This window comes from Pseudomyrmex gracilis, unplaced genomic scaffold, assembly GCF_002006095.1.
Source record: "Pseudomyrmex gracilis isolate BER0280 unplaced genomic scaffold, ASM200609v1 scaffold_41, whole genome shotgun sequence".
NCBI lineage: Eukaryota > Metazoa > Arthropoda > Insecta > Hymenoptera > Formicidae > Pseudomyrmex > Pseudomyrmex gracilis.
The window spans coordinates 885,218-912,874 of record NW_018020625.1 but is presented as its reverse complement, the minus strand read 5'-3'; the positions used below and the strand labels follow the sequence as shown (position 1 = coordinate 912,874).

Below are 27,657 nucleotides of genomic sequence, written 5' to 3'. Positions count from 1 at the left end.
AAATCAGCCAATTGACCAGCGTGATTGGTCAATTCTACGAGATCCTATACCTTGCGTTTGCGCTTGCGATCAATGTAGAACGGGCTTTACACCATTGCCCTCCACTCGTTCTTTAGGCTGAATCCTCATGCAGACACCGGCGCTTTGACACCGAGCGTTGATTGGTGAAAAGCGGATAGTGAGGATAAATAGCAGCTCTAATTTACCCTCACCACCTGCTTTTCACCAATCAACGTTCGGTGTCAAAGCGCCGGTGTCTGCATGAGGATCCAGCCTTAGTTCACTACTTCCTGGCAGGTAGGCCTAGGCGGCGCTGAAACCAGCGTTCCCCTTCTCACAAGAGGCGAGTTTGAACCATAGACTTATATAAGTCTATGGTTTGAACCCCCTCCCCCTGATCGGGACGATATACCGAATGACACTTACGTGATTTGAAATATAAATGTTTTAGAGGATATTCACCGTACAGTTATGCAAATACATCAAAGTCATCATCATTAAGAGAGCAAACAACGTATAGTTATTTATTACATTTCTCTCACATTCGTTTTATGTAACAATGGATATATCAACTCCGACTAGCCTCAATCACAGTGGACTTTCGCACAATTCGGACAGCTTCTTAGGTATTCCTATTGAATCGTCAACTCTAGATGCTTTGGCAACAAAACGAAGAAGGTTAGTGTTAAATAGCGTGTGTATCTACAAGTTAAATTTTTATTACACAAATTAGACTCTTCGTGTACGTGTATTTTTACTGATATTTCTTTTTACATTTAAAGCTCATCACGCACAATAAAACGCAAAAAATTTGATGACGAAGTGGTAGAGACAACATTCAATTTGCAACCGCCTACTACAAGTGTCAAATCAACATCGAAATCGCGAACAATAATATCCGCCAGTCCTATAGACGTTCTGCCAACACAAACGCTACCTACTACAATACCAATACCGACCACTTTGGCACAATCCGATAGATGCAATCGCAGACCCAGACCCAGTTCAAATCCTGGACGAAAAAACAAGAAGAGTAAAAATCATTCTCATTCTATCAATGCCACTAAAGATCTTGGAAGATGGAAACCTGCTGATGATTTGGCACTGATTACTGGTGTACAACAAACAAATGATTTGAGAATGGTATTTATCTTAACAAGTTTTCCTTTGTGCAGGTTTCTCTTATTTACATTAATACTATGAAATACTATGAAACAAGAATTTTTAATTCTCATTTTAATGAGATATTTTATTCATTTTATTTAGGTTCATCGAGGTACAAAATTTTCGTGTCGTTTTACATTACAAGAGATACAACAAAGATGGTACGCGCTATTGTACGATAGTGCGGTTTCACGTGTAGCTGTACAAGCTATGCGCAATTTACATCCTGAATTGATAGCTAGTGTACAAGCAAGAACTCTATACAGCAAAGCTGAAGAGGATTTGTTGGGTACTATCAAATCCGTAAGTGCCAGCATTAATCAATAATATAGAAGGAAGATTTAAAAATTATTATTAGTAAGTTACTCATTAATTTTAACAATTTATATACATTATTGCTGATTATCATCTTATGTTGTCCTTATTATATTAGACGTCTCAACCAACACCGGAAGTATTTCAAGAATTACTCGAAGCAAATGCACATACATTTTATCCTGCTAGGACGGCAAAGGCATTGCATAGCCATTGGCAGCTTATGAAGCAATATTATCTATTGCCGGATCAGACAGTGCAAACTTTACCGCGAGGAGAACACGTACTGAGCTTCTCCGATGCTGAAGATATGATCAATGATAACGAATTGATGGAACCGAAAGATGACCTGGTTGATACCGAACTGGCAACAGCAGATCGAAAGAATAAGAAAGAAATTAAAGTATTGGAAAATGAGATTGGCAGATGGCAGGTGCTTGTTGACAGTGTCACTGGCATCAATCCTCCGGATTTTGATAATCAGACTTTAGCCATTTTACGAGGAAGGCTTGTAAGATACCTCATGAGATCTAGAGAGGTAAGACAGAACGTTTTCATGTTTTATACATAAACATCGCTTGAAAACAACATAAATCATCTTGTTTGTTTTTTTTACGTAGATAAGTGTAGGACGTTGTACAAAAGATCACGCTGTCGATGTGGATCTCAGTTTGGAAGGTCCAGCTTGGAAAGTTTCACGTCGACAGGGCACCATCCGTTTGAGGAACAATGGAGACTTTTTTTTATCGTCCGAAGGAAAACGACCGATTTTTGTGGATAGCAGACCAATTCTGGCTGGAAATAAAATGAAACTAAATAACAATAGTGTGATCGAGGTACTTTACCGAACATACAAAATTGTGTAATTCACAGTATGATTTCAAATCTCATCGCAATTTCTTTGTGTGTTTCTTACAGATTGCGGGATTGAGGTTTATATTTTTAATCAATCAAGAACTAATCTCTGTGATACGACAAGAGGCTGTCAAATTGAATTTAAATCCTTGAGATATTCTGAAAACCATCGAGGACAATATCAAATATTATAATTTATAGAGCAATCAGTAAAAATTTACTTTTTCTAAAAAAAAAACAATCCCTAATTTTTACACTTGAAAATAATTACACAAATATATATGTATATATATTTATCCATATATATATATTTTACGTTACATAGATCTCATTGTATATATTAATACCTTCTACGACTTGATACTTTTACCGTTTGTAATTAGTATATAGCACGCAATAAGCTTTTATATTTAAACAAAAACAAAAAAAAGCTATTTTTCTCCTAAAAACAAAGGCTAGTAAAGTTTGTTGACTTTTAATGATGTAAATCATATTTATTTCGTAACATAAAACAAAGTGTGCAAATTAAGCGCTTGTGGACATATACTACATATTACATTAGAAAGACTAGTAGATTTTTCTATTTTTGGTATATTTTTTTTTTATGTGTACACGGATCGCAATGTTTTTGAATCTACTCAGTTTTAATATTTATGCATAGATTAATTAACGATAGTTAATAATTAACTTTATGAAATACATAAAGTTTATACCGTAAATGTAAATTACGTACATATATGGCAGTGTTGTGTGTGTATCCTATTCCTTATAATAAATAAATCGAAACTTTAATTATAAGCGTAGAGACTAAATATGTTTGTATCCGTATTTATAAGTAGAGAACAAATTAAAAAAAAAAAAAAAAAACACCTAATTAAGTACCGATACGCGTCTTGAACATACGCGTGTCTTTTTTATTTTTAAATACAAAAAAAGTTTTATATTATTATTTACGCTATTATGTGCAAATTTGTTGGATTTGATATTAATTAAATTCATGAAATATGTAGTATAATCAAAGTTCTAAATTAAAAGTCTAAATGAAACTCGAACCGAACGTATTAGAAATTCATAACAAAACTTTTCTTTATGTGCGACTGCCTCATCAGCAGCAAGCCAAGTGTTTTGCACAGTGCGACTATATTAAGCCAGGTATAAGACGATTAGAGCGTCGCAGGTTTATATACATAAGTATTTGCTGTAAGTGCGTACATACACACACACACACACGCTAAGTACATATCCACGTACGCATTCGCCATCGCACATGGCTCAATTGCGAGCGCATATCTACAAACCCTACGTATATGTGTATATTGGATCGTGCGCCATACGCACGAATGACACACACGCACACACACACACACACCACGACCTACGACAAAGCACACCTCTCAGTTGCAGAGGGCGCATGATAAGTCTGTTCTTTTTACCCTGAACTGGCTGCACTAGTTCAGAATTTATCCTTCTTTTTCCAACGTAGAGTAAAGAAGATAAACTCTGAACTAGCGCGGCCCTAGTTCAGGTAAAAAGAACAGACCTGATATGTTTTTTTTTTTTCGCAAAGCAGCAGTCGTGTCCAATATGGCGTGCGTGTTGTGAGCGATGTTAATGTGCAGGTAAGCTTGGTGCGTGCGTAACGCGTACGGCTGTTAGCGATTGGCTCTCCGATCGGGATGAGACGAAGCGTCTTCTCGCGCTGACAATATTGGCATATGTGCGCGATCACGCGCTGTCACGGGCATTATTATTTATGATAACGCGGTTGGTGCGCGATATATCCGGGGAACCCGTGCGTGTCAGTCGTAGAACCTTTCAAGGTCCAAGCCGCAAGGTACGTTTTCACTGGCGGGTACGCGGTCGTGTAAAATTTGCACCGTTACCCGTGCGCGAAATCCACGTTGCGCTAACGAGTGACAGTATAATACTAACGCAAGTTGAAGATAAACACCGCGCTTGTTTCGCGATTTAGGCTAACTGTAACATGATGGCCACCGCTCCGTCAAACATGGTGTCACCTGTTATGTAGTCTTGGAGGGGTGTACTTATCATTTATACGCAAAAGATTCGCCAACCTCGGTTCGCTTCAGTCTTCCGTTAACGTCGGCTCGATGAATTGGCGTTTTCGTCGACATCATTCGCGTTCAAAATTCGATTTCACAGCGCGACAAAGAGCGACGTCGCGGATATAACATTATGGGATTATTTGCGTAATAAAATGAAGACGCACATACGGCCATACGTACTGATAAGCATAGTATTTGTATGCTGAAAAGATGTGAAATATATCTAGGTCACACTTATTTCAGGTATGCGTTGCGTGAATTTTAACAAAGACAAAAACAATTTGTAATTAAAATTCTGGCACTTAAGTTATTCTAAGTTTTGCAACTATCTTTGCAACATTTCAATTATTCAAGAAAAACTTGTGTGTCACTGACATATGTGAGGAAATAATATGATCTCAATAAATATAAAGTGTATTTATTTTTTAAAATAAATGTTAAGATTATATGTTAGGGTATTTTTTTATTTATTTATTTCGCAATTAAAAAAAAACACATTGTAAAAATAAATAATTTTGTTTTCCCTTAGGTAGTTTCCTGCTCTAATATAAATATCTGGACACATCTCGGTGGATAAAGAGAATTATGTAATCAAAACAAAATAATGTACAATGAACTACAGTGGAAATATGCCGGATTGGCATCAGTATAATCCCCAACAATCTGGAATAAACAACATAACATCTACTGCTCAAAATGTCAATTCTGGACACTTATCTTTCATTTCCAGTATTAGTCCCACCTGTCCGACACAGCTGAATATCAGCTCAGAGGGATTGGAGAAGCATCAGAACGATCCTAATTTTAATCCAAGACATTTTCAGCCACATATATCGAGTAACATTACACACGGCCACAATGCCACCGACAATACTCCATTGGCGTCAATGGTACAAATGCAAAACTGCATTGGCCACTACGGATCCTCGAATACGAGAAATCCCATGGTGGATAATCTAAATGGTCCTATGGATCCAAGAAACACCGCGATAAGTAATCTAAACGATGAACTGAGCTATAGAAACAATCAGGTGCCTTTAAACGGGCCTATATCACATCTGAATGGACCGAATATGATGAATATGAACGCGTCTCACGCGTCCATGCAACGAAACACCAATGTTAATTCGCACACCAACAGAACAGGTCCGCCACCGTCTTTCGTTCCTTGCAAGGGATTGTGTTGCAATCCAGATCCGAACATAAGCTACCAACAGTGGGAAAAGTATTGCTCCTATCAGAACAACACAGCTTACAGAGAAAATATTCGCTCGTCCGCCGGTTATCAAACCGATACTCGACGAGCGTTCGGAACTGACTTCAGCTTTAGGAAGGATAATTTCGACGGCAAGGAAGTTCTGCCGCCTATAGTACCACCACCCAATGCGCCTAATACGGATCATCGGAGGAACCTCACCGATTTCAAATATCGCAAGGACCGTCTGATGCGTAACTATCCGTCTTCGTCGAGCATGTTGCAGAACTATCCTGTGCAGAATTATAATTACAACGCAGGGGACTATCAGAAGTATCCTTACAACATTAAAGATTATTCTAAGGTAAGCGGTATGAACGTGCCGCCGAGTCAGACAATGGTGAAACATCAGGAGCAAGGTTTCGCAATGCCGCAACAAAAGTACAACAGCAAACAAGTAGCGTATCAGAGCAACGCCGGTGTGATGCCGGGCAGCATGCCGTCCACGAACGTTCCGAATCCGAGTATGATTCCATCCGCGCAGAATAATTACTTCAATTCGCAGTATCCGAGAAATTTGCCGACGGACATCACACACGACTGTCAAGAGACTGCCGATAACGTATCCATGGTTAACAGAATGCAGGCGTCGAGCGTGCACGCACCTTCGCGGTATCAGATGTATCAACAGAAGATAGCTATGCAGAAATTCTCGATGGAAAACGATCTCAGGGAGTTGTCGAGAATACCCGGATATCAGTCGCACCCAAAGTACAAGGAATATATTCAGAAGTATAGGGAAATATTGAAGTTGCAACAGTCTGTCACGTATCAAGGCCAGATGCAGCAGACCTCTTCGTGCGTTGCCGCTACGTCAAACGCCACCACAACTACCGTCCCGTCTATAAATCTGCAATTTGATCAAAATGGCGTTTTGATCAATTCCAACTACATACCCGAGGCTTTCTCCAGAATGCAACAAGTTATGAATACGCAAGCGCCGATGGACGTCTCGATGGACAAGCAAGGCAACAAACCGGACGGCAACAATGTTCCCGAAATGGCGAGCCACAACGTTCAGAAACAACCGGAACAGTTGGTTTCGCAACAGCACGTAGGTCACGCGATAACTATGTGCCCGGACGGTGTTCAGAAGCAGGATCGATATCCCGCTCAAAAAGGTCTCGATCAGAATCAATTCGAAGTGCAAAAACCAACTGGAGGCAGCGAGAGCTTCGGTAATCTGGACGCGAGCGCGAGCGAAGCGGTTGTGCAGCACAAAATGACCAAAGAATTTCCCGACAAGCCGGAGTTGGATGTGCGACAATTTCTGGCCAATTGGGACGAATCCGAGGACGAGGATGGCACGAGCACCGCCTTGCCTCACGCTGTTCTGACCGACTCGACACCTGTTGTGGTCGTGGGTTACGAGAACGTGAACCTGTCGACGAAAACGTTGGAAGGTCTGGAGGTTTCCAAACCGGAAGAGATAGCCTCGGGTGTTATAACGTTCGAGAGTCAGGATAAGACCAACGCGGGCGTGTTACCCGCGCAGGACTGTCTGACGATATCGTACTCGACCGCGGAGAATGTCGAGATCGCGAAAGATCCCGCCTGCAAGAATATAACAAAAGAGGGTATTGTGCGAACTGGCGGTCACATCATACAGTGCATCAGCAACGGGCCTGACGAGGTGCCGACCATACACATAGTCGACAATCTGGAAATAGGCAGCATCTTGCAGGTGACCAACGGCCAGGTCGGCGAAGCTTTGGAGAGACAAAACGCGTTCTTTCAAGAGGGAACGGAGACCGAGACGGGTCCGGGCGCGATAACGCTCGAAACCGACAAACTCAAGACGGGTAACAACAACGAATCGGCTAACGCGACCGAATACAACAACGATAACGACAAAACTTCGAACAAAGAGAAATACATCGTCGAAAGTCCATCTCCCGTTGAAGCAGCGGAGACTACGTCACAGCAAACGTCACAGGCAAATGTTCAAAAGATGGTTACATTATCTGGATCTATGAAAGACAATTCGGATCCTGCTCAGGATATGAATCTGAAGAAGCAGAGCAGTTTCACGAGCGAGGAATCTCACAATCCGGACGACATCAGTTTGCCGGACTTGCCCACGTCGGAATGCACGCCGATCTCGACCACGCTGAACACTCCCATTCATTCCGACAACGAGGAGTCGTCGGAACGGGTTCAGGATCTCACGATATCGACGAATCCGATAGAAATTATGCAGAACAGTCCCATAATCAGTTTCACGCAGTCGTCAGCGAAGGAAGGTCTCTACGATCACTTGAGCGAGGAGAAAACCGCGAAGATCAAGTCGTCGACTGGTCCGTTGGGTGACGATGACGAATATCGAGGAGAGAATCGATTTAAGAACGACGAGAGCAGCAACAACGCGCTCGATCGGGACGCTGTGCTCGATACGTTTGAATTTTCTACGAGCAACGACAAAAACAATTGCGCCACGAAAACTGGCGGCGCGCATTACGCGCGCGGAGACGTCGCGAATACTAATGAGAAAACGTTTTCTCTGGACGACGAAATGAAAACCAACAGCGAGGTCGCGGATATGCGCGTGACTTTGACTTCCGGCGAATATGAATTGCAGATCGTGTCGGCGTCGACAATCACGTCCGCGTTGAAAAATTATAAAAATACAACAACGAACAACGACAAGTGCGTCGATGAATCTCAAATTGACGTGACGCATCGCGACGCTTCGTTAATTCGGATGAATTCGCAAACACTTTCCGAAGCGAGCTCGAAAGTTAGCAAATTTCGTTACAGCGACTCGATCGAATTGGAAAACGCGTTGCAGAACATAACGAGCAATTCGAATCCCGCGGAACTGGACGGCAACGAGAGCGAAATAATATATTCCGAAAAATGTATTCCGACGGAAATGACTCGTCAAACAAATCCGAACGCGATAAGCTTATCGTCGTCGACGAACAACAAAACCGCGGGAAATTCCAGAACTCAGGGAGATAGTTGTTCGACGAAAAGTTATGAAAGTGATCTATTAACGACGCCGACGAGTCGTAACGCAAAACATTCGACTTTAAACGGCGATAAGATAAAACAATACGATGCGTCTGCGAGCGATAAATTTTCGAGGGAGGAAGATTCTCTTTCGAAGAAAGACGTTAACAAATCGGCGAACGTTGAAAATGCGAAATTCGATTCGAAACAATTTCGACACTTGAAGCGCGACGATTCCAAGAAGTCGAAGGATCAAGCGGATGTTGTTTTCGCCAATAAAAGATGTGTGTCCGACAAGACGGAAAATCTCGGTGAAAAAATACGTCGCAACAAACTTGGTCAAGAATTGGAATCGCGCAAGGACGTCGAAATAGGAGTCGGGGGATCCGATTCGTCGCGCGACAACAAGCCAAAAGTGATCGGTAACGTTCGCATCGACGACGCCGCGGAAAGGATGCGACTTCTGAAAGAGTACAGGAGAATAAAGTCGAAACCAAGCGGCGGCGGCGGCGACGCTCAGACCAAAGACCCGCAAGAAGCGTCCGGCGAATGTGCGGCGAGCAAGAAATGTCATCATCCGTCATCGAGTTTCAACGAACGATCGGTCGTGTCGCGGTCGTCGAACGACAAACATTTGTGTCAAAAAGATACGATAATGCTCAAGGTGTCCGATGAAGAGGAGAGGAATCGCGCGAACGTTCTGAGAACATTGGTGACGAAAAATGTTAATCCCGACGTCGCCATTCAAGTTAGAAATGTCAATTTAAAACTCAAGGGTAACAAGGACAATGATCAGAAGGAATCGCGTTATTTCGGAGATAAAGTAAAGAACAACAGTTCTCTCGATGGGATAAAGATTGAGATAAACGTCTCGTGCACGGAACGTAACACCACGGAGAAGCTGCTGCACGAGAATATCAAGAACGCTGTTGCCGAAACGATCGGCCATCTGACCGGTTCCATATCGAACGGGAGCGCCAGATCCAACTCGATGTGTATAACAGAAATTCCGTGCGACAAGAAGTTAATTCGCGACAACGCGGACTGTCGCGATTACGAGAGACACGGAATCGAATCCTCGTCAGCTTCAACGGAAGTTGAACCTGTGCGCAACAGCGTTGTCGAAGATCAGAGCTGCACGGAGGATGAGACGAAACACAAATTGGCGACGCGCAAGGAAGGCGCAACAACGAGCGACGAAACGTCCACCTCGCTCATCTCTAGGAAGAGACGAAGCCTATCGTCGGAACAGAAGTCGATGAGTGAGGACAACGGTACGTTTTTGAAAATTCAGACAAAATTAATGATAATAAACAAAAATGCGCGTTTGTACATTTTTATAAAGTTTATATTTTGTTTTTCAGGTAACATCAACGCAAAAACCGAATCGACGCCGAGTTGCTTGGAGATGTCGAGATCAGAGCAAGCGGCGGTCAGAAGAAAAAGCGTTCATCAAGATCCAGAAAGAAAGATTACCAACTCCTGCGAAGAATTGTTGATCCCTTCGGACAGTTCAACGTCGAAAAATGTACAAAAGAAGGAACATCAAGAAATGATTCCTTCATTTTGCAGAAGAAACTCCCAAGACGATATCGCGTCTCGTTTGAGCGCGATTCCGTCAACTTCTTCGAGCGCGGCGAATATGGAAGTTGGCGCGTGCAACAATGCTGCCGCGCATTTCGATTACGATCACTTCGACGTTGCTCCGAACGAAAGCGATGCGATCGACACCAACGACAAGCGTGTCGCCGACAGATGGAAACGATCCAAGAGAGACGACGACAGATTCGACAAGTTCGATCAGTACAAAACCCCAAGCGGTTACGTGAATCCATCCTTCTTCAGCGCGGACAAGCTGGAGAATCTCAATACAGTTCCTGTTTACACTACCAAAGACGGAAAGATAACTTACAGTCCTAATCCCCGATTTACTTATCGCGAATTACTCAAGGAGGCGCGAGCGAAAGAGGATCGCCACACCCGCGAATCGTATTTCGCGAGATCTTCGCTTTATCACAATTGTTTCAAATTGCGAAAACTGTTCAAGAGAAGTCGCGACGATAGAAAACGTGAGACCGACTGTTCCGTCGACGCTAAGCCGTCCGCGACGAAACACACCGATTATCCGATTATGTCTAAGATTACCGCTCACAAAAGCGGTCATTGCAAATTTCGCGGCACGTCGCATTTAGAATTCTTCAACGACGACGCGGACAAATTGTACACAAGCAAGAGCAGTCAGCAAGAAACCAAAGAAGGTAATAGAAAAAATATCATCGATTTGAGCTTCCTCGAGAAACAATACAACTTGGATAGCGAAACCGCGTCCAGTTCGAAACAACACTTTAAGACGAAAGTGTTCGCGGACAATTTGGAATGCGGAAAGAGATACGGCGATAATCTCTCCGTGTTCGATTCAAATTTGTTCTTGAGTCCAAGGGCCGGGTGCTGGGACGAGACCATGGAATCGATCAAATCTTACTCGTCTCACATCGACAGGAGAAACAGCGATAATCTCAAAGAACTGAATTTCAATGAGATATTCGCCCAGAAACGTTTGGACACGTTCTCATTTCTGTCCGCGGAACGAAGTAACGAAAATCATAGAACCGATTTGAACGAACCGACGTTGCACCGCGACAGATCGCAACCTTTGGTTCGCGACGACAATTTGCAATACGAACAATCGAATATTATTTCGCACGAGGAGCAAAACAATGAAAACAACAAGAACGACGATTCGATGGTGGCAGATGTTGATGCCAAGTCAGCAACTGACGCGTCATCAATTCCGCAAGAAAACAACGAACGTACGGAAAAACGAAAGGAATCTCAATCTGATGAAATTCAACGTAGCGCGATTTTATTTGCCAAAGAGGCGAGACGATCTCGTTCTCCCGAGAATATCGCGAATGAGAATATTGATTCGGAGAGAGATCGGTGTCTTGCGGACATCAACGACAAGAATGAAGATCGTCCGATGGAAGATGACGCGCGCGTTTGTTGCACTCCAAAGGAAAACAACGTCGAAGACGCGGAACAACGAGCTTCGGATGAGAATTCAATCAAGGTTGCAAATCCGTTCGAACCAAGCGCCGATCCTAAAGATTCGTTTGACGCAGAAGAAGAATGTAAAAAGACAGCGGAACAATCTGCGCTTGGTGTTCGCGAACAAGATGACGAAATCGGAGATGATGTCGCGAAAGATGATAATTTAGAACCCGCGATGAGTCGGGAAACTTTGTGCCATGAAGTTACAGCTGCGAGCGATTGCAAGAGCAAGGAAGAAGATTTGTCCGAACCGATTGTTTCAAACGAAATTGATCGGACGGAATTGGATAAAGAAATCGACTCGCGTGATAAGGAACAAACAATTGTCTCGCAAAATCTAGGTAACGTCGCGAATCGATCGCTCGACGAGGAAAGCAACGAGCAGCAACAATCGCGAACGTTCGAAAACGAGAAACAGATAACCAAGATCTCGTTGAACGATCGTGGAAACGAGAACCAACAAGCGGACAACAACTGCGATTCCGCAATAATATCCGGCAAACCGGTGAATATTGAGAACGTGTGCGATTTGTTTGCTGATGAGAAACGCGAGCAAAATATATCGGAGTTCACTGTGGTCAAAAGTGTCATCAAATCCGACAAGAAGCATTGTCAAGAAGAACTCGAACGAGATAACAATTCCAAAGATCGGAACGACAGCCCGATCGATTCCAAGTTATTGTGCATGGACTCGTCCGATTGCGGGATATTTACGGAAGACAGATGTGCGAATGATCTGATGCGCGAATTCAACGAGGACGACAGCATGGTGTTGATGAAGTGGGAAACGAGTCGTATTCAAGAGGACGCAGTCAATCGTCTGTGCGGCATTGACGACACGTCGATCGATTTCGTAGGCGTGACCACTTCGTTACAGGACAACTCGCTTTTGGACAATTTGTCTATTTCAAGAACACTGCAGAACACCGTCAAAGAACTTCGAGTTTCGGAAACGATCGCCGAACTCGAAGAAGACAAATCGATTAACGACGAGGCGGTCGCGTCAGCGTTAGTAGAAAAACCGGTTGCGATCGAAGTATCGTCGGCAATTGAAGAGTCCGATAAAACACCGAACGACGACGAGGTCAGGAATCAAGTTTCTTCCAGTAGCGGTTACGACAAATTAACGTATTTACGCGCGACAGATTGCAACGCCAACACAAAGATGGTTCCCAAACTTGTCATAAAGAAAAACGAGGCCAGTTCGAAATTCGTTACGAAGATTAGTTCCTCCGCTCAGATGGATCACAAGTCAATATCGAGTCCCGGTCATCAACCGAAAATACCCAAGATGATTATAAGAAACGCGAGTTCGCGTCCTGGCACGCCGTCGATAGAAGCCGTTCGCGATGACACTCAAACAAACATCCAGGATCGAAATTTGCTCGCGAATGAGGAACAGTACGGGAACGAATCCGAGAGTTCTCTTCAGGACGTAGGTTACAGAAACAAGATTCCCAAAATGAAGATCAAATTGGATGAGAAACACTCTAGTAAGATAGTGAGAGCTGACGAGAGCGACGAGGATATTTGCGCGAGACGCAAAAACGCCAAGAAAACTATACCAAAGATGAGGATAAAGAATTCGTCGAGGACGGATTTGTCGTCGGACGGTTCGGTTTGCAAATCGTCGTCTCAGGAATCTTCGAGAAGACACGAGGAAAAGATACCGATATTGAAGCTGAGGAAGCAAGAGAGAAACAGATCGTCGTCGCCGGAATTGACGCGAAAAAGATCGAGTTCGAGTAATTCGGAAGTGCCGAGCAAAAAATACAAGAAAGCGGGAGGACGCGACGAGACCGGTCATTCCGCGAGACGTAGCAACTCGTCGGATTCGATACGAAGCGCCGAGGCGTCCGCCGAGGCAAAGAAGAATCCCTTGGTTTGCATATCCGAGAAAATTCCTAAAGTCATTATCAAGAGAACGTCGGCCAGCGCCGAATTCAGATGCGAACTGAGCAAGGATTGCAAGAAGATCATAGCGAAGAGCGCCAAGTGGCAACCGGAAGTTAAACTGGAGAGATATCGAAGTCTGGACAGCATGATCAAGGATTTGAAACTAACTCTGTCTCCCGTGTCGCTGCGAGCTGTAGAGAAGATATTTGCCAATCGCAAGGACGATCATCGTCGGGAGGAGGAAGATGATCACAGATTGTCCAGATCGAGCTCGACGTCGAATCTGATTCCGGCTAAGCGCAACAAGCAGAGAAGAATGTCGGATTACGACTACAGAAAAAGCAGCGACGGCACGTTGAAACCCAATCCCGCGTCGTCGTCGTGGAACGCGAATTCCAACGACAAGACGTATATCTCGCCGAAGAAGAACGCGTCTTCGAAAAGCTGTGGCAAATCGACCGACGAGTGCCAAAACAAGAACAAACCTCAAAGATCAAGGTCTCGTGATGACAATTCGCAAACGGAAACGGATGTCACTTCATTTGACAACGACGGCAATCGGTCGTTTAAATTGACTCCGTCTGTTTCGCAACACGACGAACGCAAGAGCAGAAGCGAGCAGGTTACGAAAACGGATACAACGATCCCGAGCGATCTTGGTCAGAAGAATGTTTCTGCCGAACGTCCGAGTGATTCGGCGAGTTTCAAAATCGCGTCGAGGGAAACGTCCGGTGCGGAAAGCTGTTTCGTGAAATTGCCTAAGGAGATATCTTCGGAAGGAGTCGATCTGCGAATCGACAAGAAGAAGAAGGAACAAGATAACAATTCTTTATCGAGCAAAGAGAAGAGTAAAATTGTGATAAAGAAGGAGCGATTGAGCATCAGCGATATCGATGACAACGACGACTGCACGTTGCAGAGCGATGTTTGTTCGCTCAAAGACACTCCCGTTACGTTGGAGCAAGAAGACAATTTCGAGACGGACAACACTGTCATTAAAATCGAATCCTCGGACGAGAGTCAATCGACGATAGAAATTCTTCCGGCTTCTCCGGACGACGATCGTGACGATCTGGAGGATCACGTGATCGAGGATGGTGACAACGAGCAGTTGTACTCGGCCGATGCGATTCCGACCCAATTCGAATTGGAATTGGAGATCACGGACAACAGTAACATCGATCTGCTGGACGTACCCATGCCGAAGCTCGATCCTATATTGTGTCACGGTTCACGTCGCCAATCCACCGAGGAGTCCGTCAACGATCAAACTTGGAAAGCGGGGCGTTACAACAAATCTGAATCTTCGTTACGCAACAGGAATTCAGTTGAAAGAGAAAAATACACCGCGACCATTGACGTTAATGAAGATGACAAATCCACATCGCACGACAATCCGACTGGTTCTGTCAGAGACGTCTCGTCGAAAGCTCCGTGCGAGACATCGGATTTAATCGCGACGAAGGAAAATTTCTGCTGCAACGACTCGTTGGTAAAAGAAGTTCTGGCCGCTAAGGAGGCCTTGAAGAAGTGCCTTTCATTATCTAAATGCGAAAGCGGTGCGAAGAGCACCGCCCCGAGACCGAAGACAGCCGCGGAGAAGAAACAGGGATTGAGTTTTGATCTCAACAGTCTTTCGGATTCTAAATCAAGCGAAGTTTCCCGGGGTTCTTGCAGCGACGTTGCGAGAAGTTGCATATCCGCGGCCAGTAAACCCAGCAGGATTGAGACCACGTCTAACGTTGAGAAGAAGTCTGACAAGGAATGTTCCAAACAAAGCAAAAGTTCCTTGGTAAGAAAAAAATTGAAACCGCACGAAAAGAGCGAGAGAGCAGATTCCAAAGAGATGACGAAAAGGACGTGCGAGTACACCACGATATCCTTGAAGGCGGTTAAACGATTTAGCCAAACCGCGTCGAACGAGAATCGCGCTGTAAATCAGAACGAGAAGAGAAAGCAAGATACGGAGGACCAAACCCTGAGTGTTTCTCAGTCGCAAAATATATCACAGAAGGAGAACAACAAGTTGTCGTCTTACAAAATTCCCAAGATATCGAAATCGACACATCAGGAAAGCGATGTTAGCGCTAACGCGAAGGAAATTAAGACAACGAAGGAAGACAACATGCCGATATTGGAACCCGAGGTTGACGTGAATTTCGACACGAGCACGGACAGAGACACTTCCAGATCACCGCCGGTGATCACGATTCACGATAGCGACGATCTCGATATAGCGGAATCCAAACTGATAGACGACAATGTCATAACTTCGGACAATAAGGTTGAAAGCGACGCGAAAGATCCTCACAACAAAAAAGGCGACATGTCCGTCGCTGATTTTATAACTCAATTAGCTTATCACGAAAAGGTAAGGAAAAGCGAGAGAGAGAGAGAGAGAAAGGAGATGATGTTCTATTTTGTATTTTTTTCTTGTATTCCTCTTCACTTTCGCTTTTCTTTTTTGATCGCTTGCCAGGCAACAATAAGGCACAGACGGTACTGTAATCTATGCGAAAGATGGTTCCCTACCACGTCGCGGCATCGACGGCATCTCGATGGCTACCAACACCGTCACATAGAATTGACACAACGTCGAAGTATTCATGCGCTGTTTATGCTGTTCACGGGGAAGCCTTGTCCCAGACTACCACCCGCAAATGTTGTGCGAAATGACTGCTCCGTTGGGGAATTAACACCGTTACAAATCGCGGTACAGGTACGTTGCACTTTTCTTCAACGAAATATATAATAGTTTTTTTATATCATACGCATTCTCTTTGCTTTTCTTAGGATATCACAAAATGTTACGACCGTGCACAGCAAAGTCCTAAGAAGGAGAATGATAAATAATCTCGTAAGTTATTTGAATTAAGCTTACACACAGTTACTGTGATCATAATAACGGCTTACAGTGCGATCGTTTTTAAAAAAAAAATAAAAAAAAAAAAATTATTTTTGGCGACAAACGAAAGATGATAACGAATAATTTCGCAGCTAAACACCGTACATGATTGATAGTTGCTACTGTTAATGGTGTCATCATCGCAATTTTAATTGCTAGGTAACAAACGCTTTAAAAAAAAGTTTGCTGATTTAGCTACGTCATCTGATGACTGTCATCATTAACAGAGAGTTACCGGAAAACCAATTCTAGCTCGCAAGATTAGATATTTAGCCAAAGACTTTAGTAAAGCTGACTAATATACACACGTTCAAGAAAGAGAGGTAGAAAGAGAGAGAGATATATATATATATTATATATTACTTACACTTTTGAAAAGAAGGACTCTCTTTTTCTCTCTGATCTTTTATTTGTACAAAGTTTTACGAGTGATTCAACCACTGAATGTGCTCATTGCGAAGTTTTATTTATAAAGAGAGACTATATATATATATACACACATATATATATATACACTATATATATAATATATATTATATAATTACATATATATACACACATACGCGTATAATATATGAATACATATAATTATATTTATCATTCCAGTTTGCAAAGATGTGTATACTGGCAACGTTATAATAGCATATGAAACGTATACGGTTATGAAACAAAAAATGTAAAAATATGTTTTATCGATAAGCGACATTGTGTTTGTAATAATGGAAAATTATTAGAAACATAATGTACGCAAAAGAATGAGAGAGACATTCCTATATTATATAAATAGATCTATATATGTAAAAGAATCCGAGCTATGGGATACAAGAGGGTTATATATTTTGCGTTAAAAATTTACTTAAACAGACCTGTTCGCGATTTACGTATGCGTGGGTATATGTAAAAATTTGTTACAAGATATGTGTACTTGCGACAAATTTTCACCGCGTGCGTTAATGTTAAATGCACACTTGAAGTAATTAAATTTATTATAGTGTTAAATGTTTCTTTTACAAAGTTATATATGGATTATTCACTACATTTTATTTATAAATATTTTATCGGTGTTATTTTATTTGTAATATTTTATCGATGTTATAGATTTTAAATGTGTAATATATTTAAACGTGTGACGTTAAAAACAAAAAGTTATATATAAAATATATAACTTTTAATATATATTCGTCACTGAAAAATGTCTGATAATTATGATATTGTCATTTTCTTGTTACATCTATTGAAACTATGTTGTGGATTGCGCAAAGAAACAAATGTCTCATAGCTCATACTGCAATTGATAAAAACTGTGGAAGAAAAAAATTAAAAGACGGATCTCTCTGCATCCAGAGAGAGTATTACACTAAACAAAATGATGAGAATATAGAATAATATAAATGCATATTGCCATACCACAGATCTATTAAAGTTAAAATCGTGATATTATTGTTAGAGAAATTTAAAGTGAGCAAATTGAAACCAATCTCAATCTACAATATGATTTCTTTGTTGATGATCTAAATTGAACAATACGCGTTATGTGTTTCTTAACATGCACGGTGTTCAAGCACTTGTGTGTGTTGTTGTGGATAGTGATGCTCCTCGTATATCAAATTCTAAATCTCGTTTAATACAGATTTTACATATTTCGATGATAGTTTTATGCTATTTTCACGTATTTTGCACTTGGTTTAAACTAGTATTTAAACCGTATTTAATTGTATGTACTGACTATATGTGTACTAGTGGGGGGAAAGATGCGGAGTTAGAAACAGTGTTTGCACTATAAATTTTAATTAAAGTGTGAAGACGTGTTCTTGAGGATAGAATAATTCCTTAAAACTATTAGTTCCTGGTTTTTTAGACAGGGATGGAAAATAGATAATATTATTACTTGTTAAAAGAGGCTACAGTGAAGACGTTACATATTAATACAGGGTTACCTATATAAATTATATTGGACAATCGTTTCTCACGCTATCATAATTTATTTTACGAAGTTCAACGTCAGAGTGAAAGTGTTTTTCAATCAATTCTAGTTCTGGACCAATTTTAAATGGAGAAGTTAAATGTAAGTTTACGAATTGTTACTTAGAGTCTTTGTTTTTCTTTATTTGTTCCAAATATTTAGAATTTATTCGCACGAGTGCCTTAAGATACACCTAAACAGTATTTGTTGTATCGTGTTATATATATTATATATAAAAATATATAGAGAGATCTAAAGATATATATATATATATGTATATATATATGTACGTATGTATGTGTATATATTATATATATATATATATATGTACGTATATACACATATATATACACACACATATATATATACATTTAACAAATAAATCTATATATTTGTACACTTGAGCATGTTTATACACATATACATAATTATGTCTTAGTTATTGGAGCGCATATTTATATACGTATAAATTATATACTAATTTTTAAAAAGTTATTGAAAGATTTGAAAAAATCTTATTTACGATATATACGCTACTCTCTGATTGGGAAATCAGAGCTTTTACACAAAATGTACAAAATGTGCTAAAGATTACTGTTATCAGCGAAATAAAAAATATATATTACCGCTATAACACACATGTGTTACAAAATAAGTAAAGTCTTTGGTATTATACTGCCTCATATTCTCATATAATATACAGTATATACCGTTAATATAATATTTTGGATACATACATGATGAATATATCGTAGCTTTTGATGTTACATTGTTTATTTTGCTGCACTAATTACAACATGTGAGCATAATATATACAATGCCTATATTGGCTCAGTGAGATAATAAACTTTGAAAAAATTCTGCTATATAAATTGTTAATATCACAGATTATTAACTTTTGAAGAATATATATTGTAATATTATATTTATACATATACATATATAATTATAAAGATTCAACATACATTTAAAAGCTTTACATAAATATGTAAAATATATATATATAACACATATGTATATATTTTAAGTAATATCAAGGATCCCCTCCCAAAAAAAACGGTGATAAAGTTCTACAAAGAAAGCGTATTAAAAAAAAATATTCTTATCATAAACAAATGCCATAATTAGTAAAAAAGTATATTATATAAACATGTTGCAAAGTATATAACAAACTTTGATTTTTGAAAGATAAGATAGTAACGGTTTTTTATCATTACTTTTTAACGACCGTTATTACTTGTGTTATATAAAATTTATCACTATTTATATAAACCTATATCATTGAATTATCATTGAAAAAATAATCAAATTTGTGTATTTTCTAATAATTTTTATGGTACAAATATCAGTGAGATATGATAAAGTATATATTGTATAACGTTATAGTATTAGTAGTAATCAAATCTACATGTGTGAGAAAATATTAGATTAAAAAAAAAATAGAATAAATATTTTATAAAGTGTTAATTATATTTAATTATATATATATACATATATGTATACAAATTCTGCTGTATGCTATAACTCAATCAAGTCATACAACTGTTATCATGTGTGTGTTTAATTTATACTATTATATATTGGAAGAAAAATATATATAAAAAGTGTAACTATGCTCTTATAACTAAGACGTATTGTGTATATTATCATATTGCTGTGTGTGCTCGATGTGCCTAAAATTAAAAAAATGCATCACACGTCCAAGCGTACATATATATCTATATATTATACACACATACATACATACATACATACACACACACATATATGTATGTGTTGGAATTTCTGTACATGAAATATTTTATGAATCTATACATCACTTGTATATTCTGTAAGAAAAGTTCCTCGAACTATATATGTATAAATATCGATATTATTACGTTAAATTTATTTATCAATACGAAGAATTATTGTATATTCCGCTAAGAGAAATTGACTTCTCAAAGAGAATTGTTCGAAATACTTCAAATTGCTCGTAAATATTTTATGCCACCAAAACCAACTGTAATAGTACATCGTATATGGGCATTATAATAATCGTTTATTGAAGTTGTGCAATTATTAGAGTACATTTTAAATGTGGATGAATTCCTATATATATAAACTTAAATAAGAATTATTTAATTGTAAATCCAAAGGAAAATTTGTTGCAGTACGTTAAGAAATTTATACTTAACTTCAATAGACAAATCGATTCTAATAACGATAGCGGCAGATCGGATTTGTGACTTCCACTAATATAAATCTGTACAAACTTACAAAACTGTGTTTTTGAATATTGAAAAACTGTTTTGTTGATACATATGATATAATTTACCATATATTGATGATATAAATTGCGAGTTATATTTGTGTGTGTACTCGATATTATTTAATGAAGTGTGTGTATACGTTTATAATTGTTCAGCATTTAAAAATATATTGCTCGAATAATGTAACGTTTTTTTTGTGAAAACATATGTTTACTCTTTCTTAAAACCAGTTTCTAAATTTATGCATAAGAAGACTTTTTTTACATAAAAATCCACAATATATAGAATTGTACATATGTATTTTAAAATATTTATTTCGCACATTGAGTGAATTGTAACATAAACAGTTTTATGTGTCGTTGAGTTTGAAGTTACTTAGACAAATTTTTAATAAAAGAAAAGATTATTTTCTTCATAACTAAAAAAAAAACGAAGTATTTGTGGTAGACATATGTTCTTTATAAAATAATTATATTTGTATCTTATCTGTAATTTTATCTAATCTCTTTATATATAGGCCGCGTTCGGGAAGCATGTTGTCAGCGCTATTGTATCATTCTATCTTTTTTTTTTACATCTAATGAGCAATAAAGATAGAATGGTGCGACAGCGCGTTGATAGCGCGCTCCCCGAACGCAGCCATACTCTGTACTGTTTTTGTTTTCTTAATATAAATTTATCTGATGACACACATCTTTCTGAAAAGCAAATCCACATTTTAGAGAACTTTGTGTCATTTGACGAAGCAACAAATGTATCTTATTGAGTAGCTCGAAGTGCTGATTTAATGACTAACGATTTTTTGATCATAATCAAAATTTTTTACGATGAACGTCTCACGTTACAACATCTACTTTACAAATTTTCAATGTGTGTGCAAGTATGTCGCTTTGTTGTGATATTGCGTGAAAAAAAAAAAAAAAAAAAAAAAAACTACACGGATTACAAAATTGCGTGACTCGCGGTAAGACTTACGAAAAAAAAAGAAAAAAAAATTATCATTCCTGCTTAAGATTATCGACGGAATTGCAATGAAGTCTAAATATATATAAATCATTCCATGAATTAGAATAGCGAAGTTCGCAAATACCATGTTAGGGATACAATGAGTTTTACGATATATATATCAATTTCTGTTATTGTATTTACACGTACTTAGGCTATGAGAGTGTATAAAGAGTTCAAGTTAAAACTATAGTCAAAGAAAAATAAAGAGTGAAGTGTAATGAAGAAAGCCTCTGGGCGCGTTTGATTTTTTTTTTTTACACTACCTGCGTCCGTGTCCTCTGATTCCGAACACTGTCTTCTCGCGCGTTAAACTTGTATGATTAACATACAAATTTTAAAACGCAAGATGCACGCAACACTCCGATCCGCGTGGTCTCATCCGACTCTTCTTAGCGATAAATTAGAAATGTGTAGCACGTAGAATACCTGTAACACACTTGTGTCAGATGATGAATCATTTTTTTCTTACATAATATAAGTTTTTTTTACAGAAGGTGTGAGAGAAACCCACTCACTTTTCAAATGTTCGCTCCGTAGTTACAATGTTCATCACTGAGCGCATTGGCGATCGAAGAATCTTTCATCAGAGCTGACGACGAGAGCGGTCACTTAGCGCGGAAAAGAACCGCATCGACAGACCGCTCGTGGATATGGTAGTTGCCGTTGTGCACCACCGTGGACACAGCGTTCCAAACATAATGTTTGCTCCAGCAACCGATGGTTACTTAAAGCAGAGAGAAACCTGAGAGCGGCCATCCTACAGTAATTTTTTACGACGGTTTCAGCCGCTGGTTTTAGCCGTATTTCCACAAAAGTGGAACTCAAAGGCCGTTCTACATTAAACGCAAGTCGCAGGTCTCGTGGAACTGATCAATCACGTTGGTCGATTGGCTGATTTGACTCTGCAATTGGTCAATTCCACGAGATCTGCGACTTGCGTTTAATGTAGAACGGCCTTTGAGTTCCACTTTTGTGGAAATACGGCTAAAACCAGCGGCTGAAACCGTCGTAAAAATTTACATTAGGATGGCCGCTCTCAGGTTTCTCTCTGCTTAAAGCCTGTTCTACATTAATCGTAAGGCCCGTTTCTACATTGATCGCAAGGAATAGATCTCGTAGAATTGACCAATCACGCTGGTCAATTGGCTGATTTGATCAATACGATTGGTCAATTCTACCAGACCCTGTTCCTTGCGCTTGCGCTTGCGATCATTGGGTGCGTTCAGACAACTCAACGGTTGAGAGATCGTCACTTGTGATAGGACTATTCTTCAAAATCTGCTTGCGGTTCCAAAAGTATGATCCAATCAGAAGTGATTATCTCTCAACCGTTGTGCAACTGTTGAGTTGTCTGAACGCATCCAATGTAGAACAGGCTTAAGGCGTAAACGCAAGTAGCGGGTCGTGGAATGGACTGATCGCAATGATCGGATCGGCTAATCGATCAACACAATTGGTTAATTAACGCAGAACGATCTTTATACACGTTTGAAATTGCAACATCGGCAGGATCAGACATTGGGCTAAAAGAATTAAGAATTAAAGCGCGAGAGTAATTAGACGGTAATATAACGGGAATAGGTAAATTTTGCGAAATATTTCTTAATCTTCACGTACAATATACGTGTAGAAGTAGATTATTTGTATATATACGTGTGAAGATCAAGGCACAAAGTTGTGTGGTAGCGATGTCATTTTGACCTGGTTGCTTGTTTATTGTAATTTATTTGCGTGCACACTCAGGGAGTAATTCAAACTGTGAAACTGATATGCTATTGTGTTTAAATATAAATGTTTTCACAGTGTCAGACAGTTTGAAGTAGTCGTTCGTACGATTCACATTGTTCTGTAAACTGAAAGGTTTTGTACGAGTAATATTTTAACTTAAGATTAGATAAAGTAAACTACAAAATTATTTGAACCATCGCCATGATTGTTTTCACATATTTACCATATGTTTTCTCTAACTGCAAATTGTGTTGCTTCAAAGCAACTATCAAAATGATTTGTATTTGTAGTACAACTTTTTCTTTGTTCAGGATTGTGTTGTTTGTTTTTTTTGATACGATATTTTGTTCTCAGCTTGCTTTTTTATTTCATTTTATTTTTTAGGTGAAGTCCTCACCTGATTCCAAATGTATTTCATGGTCATTCTGTATCTTATCTGCAATCTGTGCAACAAGTGTGACATTGATACTTTTTTTATATTACAAAATTATTTTAGTTTTTTAAACAAATTATAAGTAGTTGCTGTTAGATAAACTTATATTTTTTTGTGAAATGTTCTTATTGTGCGCTAGATTGTCTGATTTTTTTATTTACTTTCTCATTTTTTGCATTCAGCAGAATTAAGTAATCAGTGCTTTGTTGCTACTTATCCTTGAGGCACATGCTTTCACATTTGCAATAGATTCAGAAGAATAAATCAATCAGATAATAAAGCACTGGATTCTGCTGAATGTGGATATTGATCTTTTCTATCTTTATGTTGTTTATTTCCAGGCTTTTTTTCAGAAATATTCAAATTGCTCTATTTACTTAATTTATTTGCTATTCTAGGATTTTTTAAATTATATCTCATCACATTAATTTTTCTAATAGTTTTGATTTGATGAACATACACAATTATAATAATAAAAAAATATAATAAAACATAATGTAAGAAAGTTATATTGTGTGCTGAATAAGAATCTCACTTTTAGATCAAAATTCCAAATGGAGTCTAATCTTATGCTTACTTGTCCCTATAACAAATCTCATCGTATTGCTCGGTCAAAATTTATGCAACACGTAACAAAATGTAAGAAAACTGTTGATACAGAAGATTTTGTGGAATGTCCATTGGAAACGAGTCACATAGTAGAAAGTGATAAACTTAAGGTATGTAAACATATCGTACAATATATAATATGCAAATCATTGTTAATCCTATTTATCTTTAAAAAAATATATATAAGTATCTGAAACATAGATAAAATGCTTCAAAATATTTTTCTATTTATTCTAATCATAATATCAAGCTCATTTTATATTTGTATAATATATCTTTTATTCTCTCTATATATAGGAGCATATTGCATCTTGTTCACAACTAGGAGAATTGGTAAGAGATACAGATCCTTCAGAAAAAGAACTTAAATTGCCAACATTAGTTGGAAATATTGAGTCAGAAGAAAATTGGGACGAGGTACAAGACAAAATAAAAACCTAGTTGTATAGTTTCAAACTATTATTATTAGTAAATAAATTATTAATTTTACTTTGATAAATTATTGTGTATTGAAAATTATATATAACTTCTATTTCAGGAACCAGAAACTCCAAGCTATAATCCTGCTAAAGTTTCTGCAGAAAAAAAAATTGTTCGAAGCATGCCTGGATTATCAAAATCTAAAAGATTTGCATTTAGACAAGTCGAACGACAGCGTTTGGCAAACATAGAAAGAGAAGAAGGATCATCGCGTGAGCTTGGATCTTTTGAAACAAAACATAAGGTAAAATATACACTTAAACTTTTTGAACATGTATCTTCCTTTTATACTGGTATTTTAATATTAAATTGATTGTATAGATACATGAAGCGCCACATGTGCGCCTTCCACGTTCTACCTCTGCAGTGATATCAGAAACTGCAAAGAAAATAGCAAACACTCCTCAAGTGGCGCTAAATACCAAAGCTGACTTGTCAGAAAACAGTTTTTGCACCAACAGTTCTGTACGTTTGTGCGACAGTTCTGTACAAACTATGGATTCTTCATTTAAAGATAATGAATCAGTTTACAGTTCAGATTTACATAATGAGTTTAGTATTGAACATAATATTGAAAATGCTAACATGGAAAAATGTCAAAACGACATGGTAATGTGTTACTCGTTTTATTCAAAATATGCACATATTTGCTTTAGATATTTGCAAATAAAAAATGTAAATATGTATAAATTTCTTTTAATTTTAGATATTTGAGAAATCGTCACGTTTTCAAGAGTCATGTGCAAGAGACTCTGTCATTGATAAAGAGGAAGAAAATTTGTCAATGTTTGATCAGAATAAAACATTGCAAATTGACGTTGGTGAGTCTGAAAAGATACTCGAAGCTTTCAGAAATAACGACAGTGTTGCAAGCACTGTTTCGAATGAACCGTTAGAGAAAAATAAACTTCTGTGTTTGTTAAAAAATGCGGAACACTTGAAAGAATTAAACCAGTCTGTTGAAAATGAGACTGTGACAGATCTTGAGAAAACTGTTAAAAATTCAGGTGAGATGGAATTGGAGTGGGATGAGATTGTTCACAAAGTTAAACGTTTAGCTTATTTAACAGATATTCAAAATACCGCCGCTACGGAAAGTGCACAGTTACTGTTACAATTAAAGAATCTTAAATTGCGTCAGGATGCGAAAAAGTAATTTTTTTTCACACACCACTACACAACCAACTCTTACACTTTTATCTATCATGACGATAGATAACTTTCCTAACAGACATCAAATACAAAGTACACTTTTTTTTACATAACCATGTAAGAAAAACAATCGTGTATAAGGAAAAAAAACGTATGTAAGTATACAAGGCCTACGTGTATCTGTGAACGCGTTTAAAACTGTAATATGTATACACAGCAGGGTTGCGCTTTCCTCACTGGGATAGTTGGGCCACATTAACTTGCAATTATCGCGTTTTTCTTTTATTTCTATTTAGTAGTAGGATAAAAGGAGAACGTGAAAAAAAAAAAAGATTGTGTGACTGTGAGAATTGTGTACGTAAGAAAATAACTTGTTTAATGATATGAGTGTCTTTTCTATTGTAGTTCTTTTATGTAGTTATTAAAAAACATTGATTTCAAGACATATCATTTATCTATCACAGTTAGTTTTTCTGTTTTTGTGAACAATTATTTACACACTGACAATATTGGTATTTTGTTTAACATTTAGTGAACAACAAAGAAAAAGAAAAATGTTAATACTGACAGTATGAAATAATATATATATAGAACTTTCTTTTTATATTTAGATAGTTTCTTCATTAAAAAATGAATCATACTGATGCATTTCATGTATTGAGCTTGCTCAGTTTAAATGAATACATTGTGTTTTCTACTAATGGACATAAATATATATATATATGTATATGTATATGTCTATTAGTAAAAAACACGATGTATTGCAATCAGATTTGCTGTAAATGTTCAAAATAACAGACATATATTTGTATATGTATATATATATGTATATATATGTCTGTTATTTTGAGTATATATATGTCTGGTATTTTGAACATTTACATGCAAATCCGATTCTCTCATAAAACATAAAACTAGAATACACAGAAATATCTATATTTGCATTTATATATGAATCTGTATACTCACACATGTAGAAGATTTTTAATTTTCGACAGACAAAAGGCTTGTTTACGTTACACTTTTAGTCACTCACAGGCTGTAAGCGAAGAGATCAGTTCATCATTAGTTCATCTTTGTTCTACATTTAGTAATCACTATAAGAAAATTCAATCTTTGGTTAAAAAACAGAATAAGATTCAGTTTACACACGTATTTATACGAAGATATGAAGCTAAAACATAGATTGTTATATGTCTCTCATTATAATATCTTTGTATTGAACTAATTGATTGTATACAATATAGTTTCTTTTTAAAAATGATTTATAAATAAAAAGTAGTAAAAAATACCTTGATACAGCACATATAAATTTTATTTTGTCTCTTGTTTTTTTGCTTTTTTAAATATATGTATCATGTTTATGTAGAAGAGCTAAAGGAGACAAATATATTTTATTAAAATAAAGATTGTGATTATATGTAATATTCTATATCTATATATAATACACACATACGCATATATGTATATATATATATATATACCGTAATCTTGTGACCGAAGTCAGTAACACCGCCGCGGTCACGCGACCGAGGTCAGTGACTCCACCGCAGTCGCGCGACCGAGGTCATTG

General features: G+C 38.1%; 3 protein-coding genes and 1 long non-coding RNA gene across 9 annotated transcripts; 3 read left to right on the top strand and 1 right to left on the bottom strand.

Moving 5' to 3' along the window:
* Window positions 1-394: 394 nt before the first annotated feature.
* On the top strand, window positions 395-2,588 carry LOC109853005 (microspherule protein 1). Its single transcript, XM_020424698.1, has 6 exons — window positions 395-678; window positions 783-1,143; window positions 1,267-1,467; window positions 1,598-2,017; window positions 2,100-2,315; window positions 2,398-2,588. The coding sequence occupies exons 1-6, from the start codon at window positions 560-562 to the stop codon at window positions 2,485-2,487; spliced, it is 1,407 nt and encodes a 468-aa protein (XP_020280287.1). The 5' UTR covers window positions 395-559; the 3' UTR covers window positions 2,488-2,588.
* On the bottom strand, window positions 2,193-22,302 carry LOC109853006. Of its 2 annotated transcripts, none has more exons than XR_002250070.1 (3): window positions 22,198-22,302; window positions 21,946-22,118; window positions 2,193-2,274 (listed from the first exon to the last, which is right to left on the bottom strand). It is a non-coding gene; the product is annotated as an uncharacterized LOC109853006 (long non-coding RNA). The 2 variants fall into 2 exon arrangements; XR_002250069.1 differs by having other exon boundaries at window positions 21,946-22,108.
* LOC109853004 lies at window positions 3,731-16,992 on the top strand. 3 transcript variants are annotated; one of them, XM_020424693.1, is made up of 5 exons: window positions 3,731-3,953; window positions 4,930-9,881; window positions 9,972-15,925; window positions 16,034-16,273; window positions 16,348-16,992. In XM_020424693.1, the coding sequence occupies exons 2-5, from the start codon at window positions 5,012-5,014 to the stop codon at window positions 16,405-16,407; spliced, it is 11,124 nt and encodes a 3,707-aa protein (XP_020280282.1). In that variant the 5' UTR covers window positions 3,731-3,953; window positions 4,930-5,011; the 3' UTR covers window positions 16,408-16,992. The 3 variants fall into 3 exon arrangements, with proteins under 3 accessions (XP_020280282.1, XP_020280284.1, XP_020280283.1); XM_020424695.1 differs by having other exon boundaries at window positions 3,731-4,168; XM_020424694.1 differs by lacking the exon at window positions 3,731-3,953 and adding an exon at window positions 4,420-4,643.
* A 776-nt stretch (window positions 22,303-23,078) lies between the features above and the next one.
* On the top strand, window positions 23,079-26,628 carry LOC109852997. 3 transcript variants are annotated; one of them, XM_020424684.1, is made up of 7 exons: window positions 23,303-23,542; window positions 23,795-23,864; window positions 24,385-24,562; window positions 24,750-24,869; window positions 24,991-25,176; window positions 25,254-25,541; window positions 25,639-26,628. In XM_020424684.1, the coding sequence occupies exons 2-7, from the start codon at window positions 23,818-23,820 to the stop codon at window positions 26,086-26,088; spliced, it is 1,269 nt and encodes a 422-aa protein (XP_020280273.1). In that variant the 5' UTR covers window positions 23,303-23,542; window positions 23,795-23,817; the 3' UTR covers window positions 26,089-26,628. The 3 variants fall into 3 exon arrangements, with proteins under 3 accessions (XP_020280274.1, XP_020280273.1, XP_020280275.1); XM_020424685.1 differs by lacking the exons at window positions 23,303-23,542; window positions 23,795-23,864 and adding an exon at window positions 23,079-23,263; XM_020424686.1 differs by lacking the exon at window positions 23,795-23,864 and having other exon boundaries at window positions 23,305-23,542.
* The last annotated feature ends 1,029 nt before the right edge of the window (window positions 26,629-27,657 follow it).

Bases quoted from the DNA above. Each gene is read 5' to 3' on its own strand.
- LOC109853004 (XM_020424693.1), top strand. From the start codon at position 5,012: ATGAACTACAGTGGAAATATGCCGGATTGGCATCAGTATAATCCCCAA. The intron at 9,882-9,971 runs GTACGTTTTTGA...TTTGTTTTTCAG, and splicing joins GTCGATGAGTGAGGACAACG to GTAACATCAACGCAAAAACC. The intron at 15,926-16,033 runs GTAAGGAAAAGC...ATCGCTTGCCAG, and splicing joins AATTAGCTTATCACGAAAAG to GCAACAATAAGGCACAGACG.
- LOC109853005 (XM_020424698.1), top strand. From the start codon at position 560: ATGGATATATCAACTCCGACTAGCCTCAATCACAGTGGACTTTCGCAC. The intron at 679-782 runs GTTAGTGTTAAA...TTACATTTAAAG, and splicing joins TTGGCAACAAAACGAAGAAG to CTCATCACGCACAATAAAAC. The intron at 2,316-2,397 runs GTACTTTACCGA...TGTTTCTTACAG, and splicing joins ATAACAATAGTGTGATCGAG to ATTGCGGGATTGAGGTTTAT.
- LOC109852997 (XM_020424684.1), top strand. From the start codon at position 23,818: ATGTATTTCATGGTCATTCTGTATCTTATCTGCAATCTGTGCAACAA. The intron at 23,865-24,384 runs GTGTGACATTGA...TCTCACTTTTAG, and splicing joins ATCTGCAATCTGTGCAACAA to ATCAAAATTCCAAATGGAGT. The intron at 24,870-24,990 runs GTACAAGACAAA...CTTCTATTTCAG, and splicing joins CAGAAGAAAATTGGGACGAG to GAACCAGAAACTCCAAGCTA.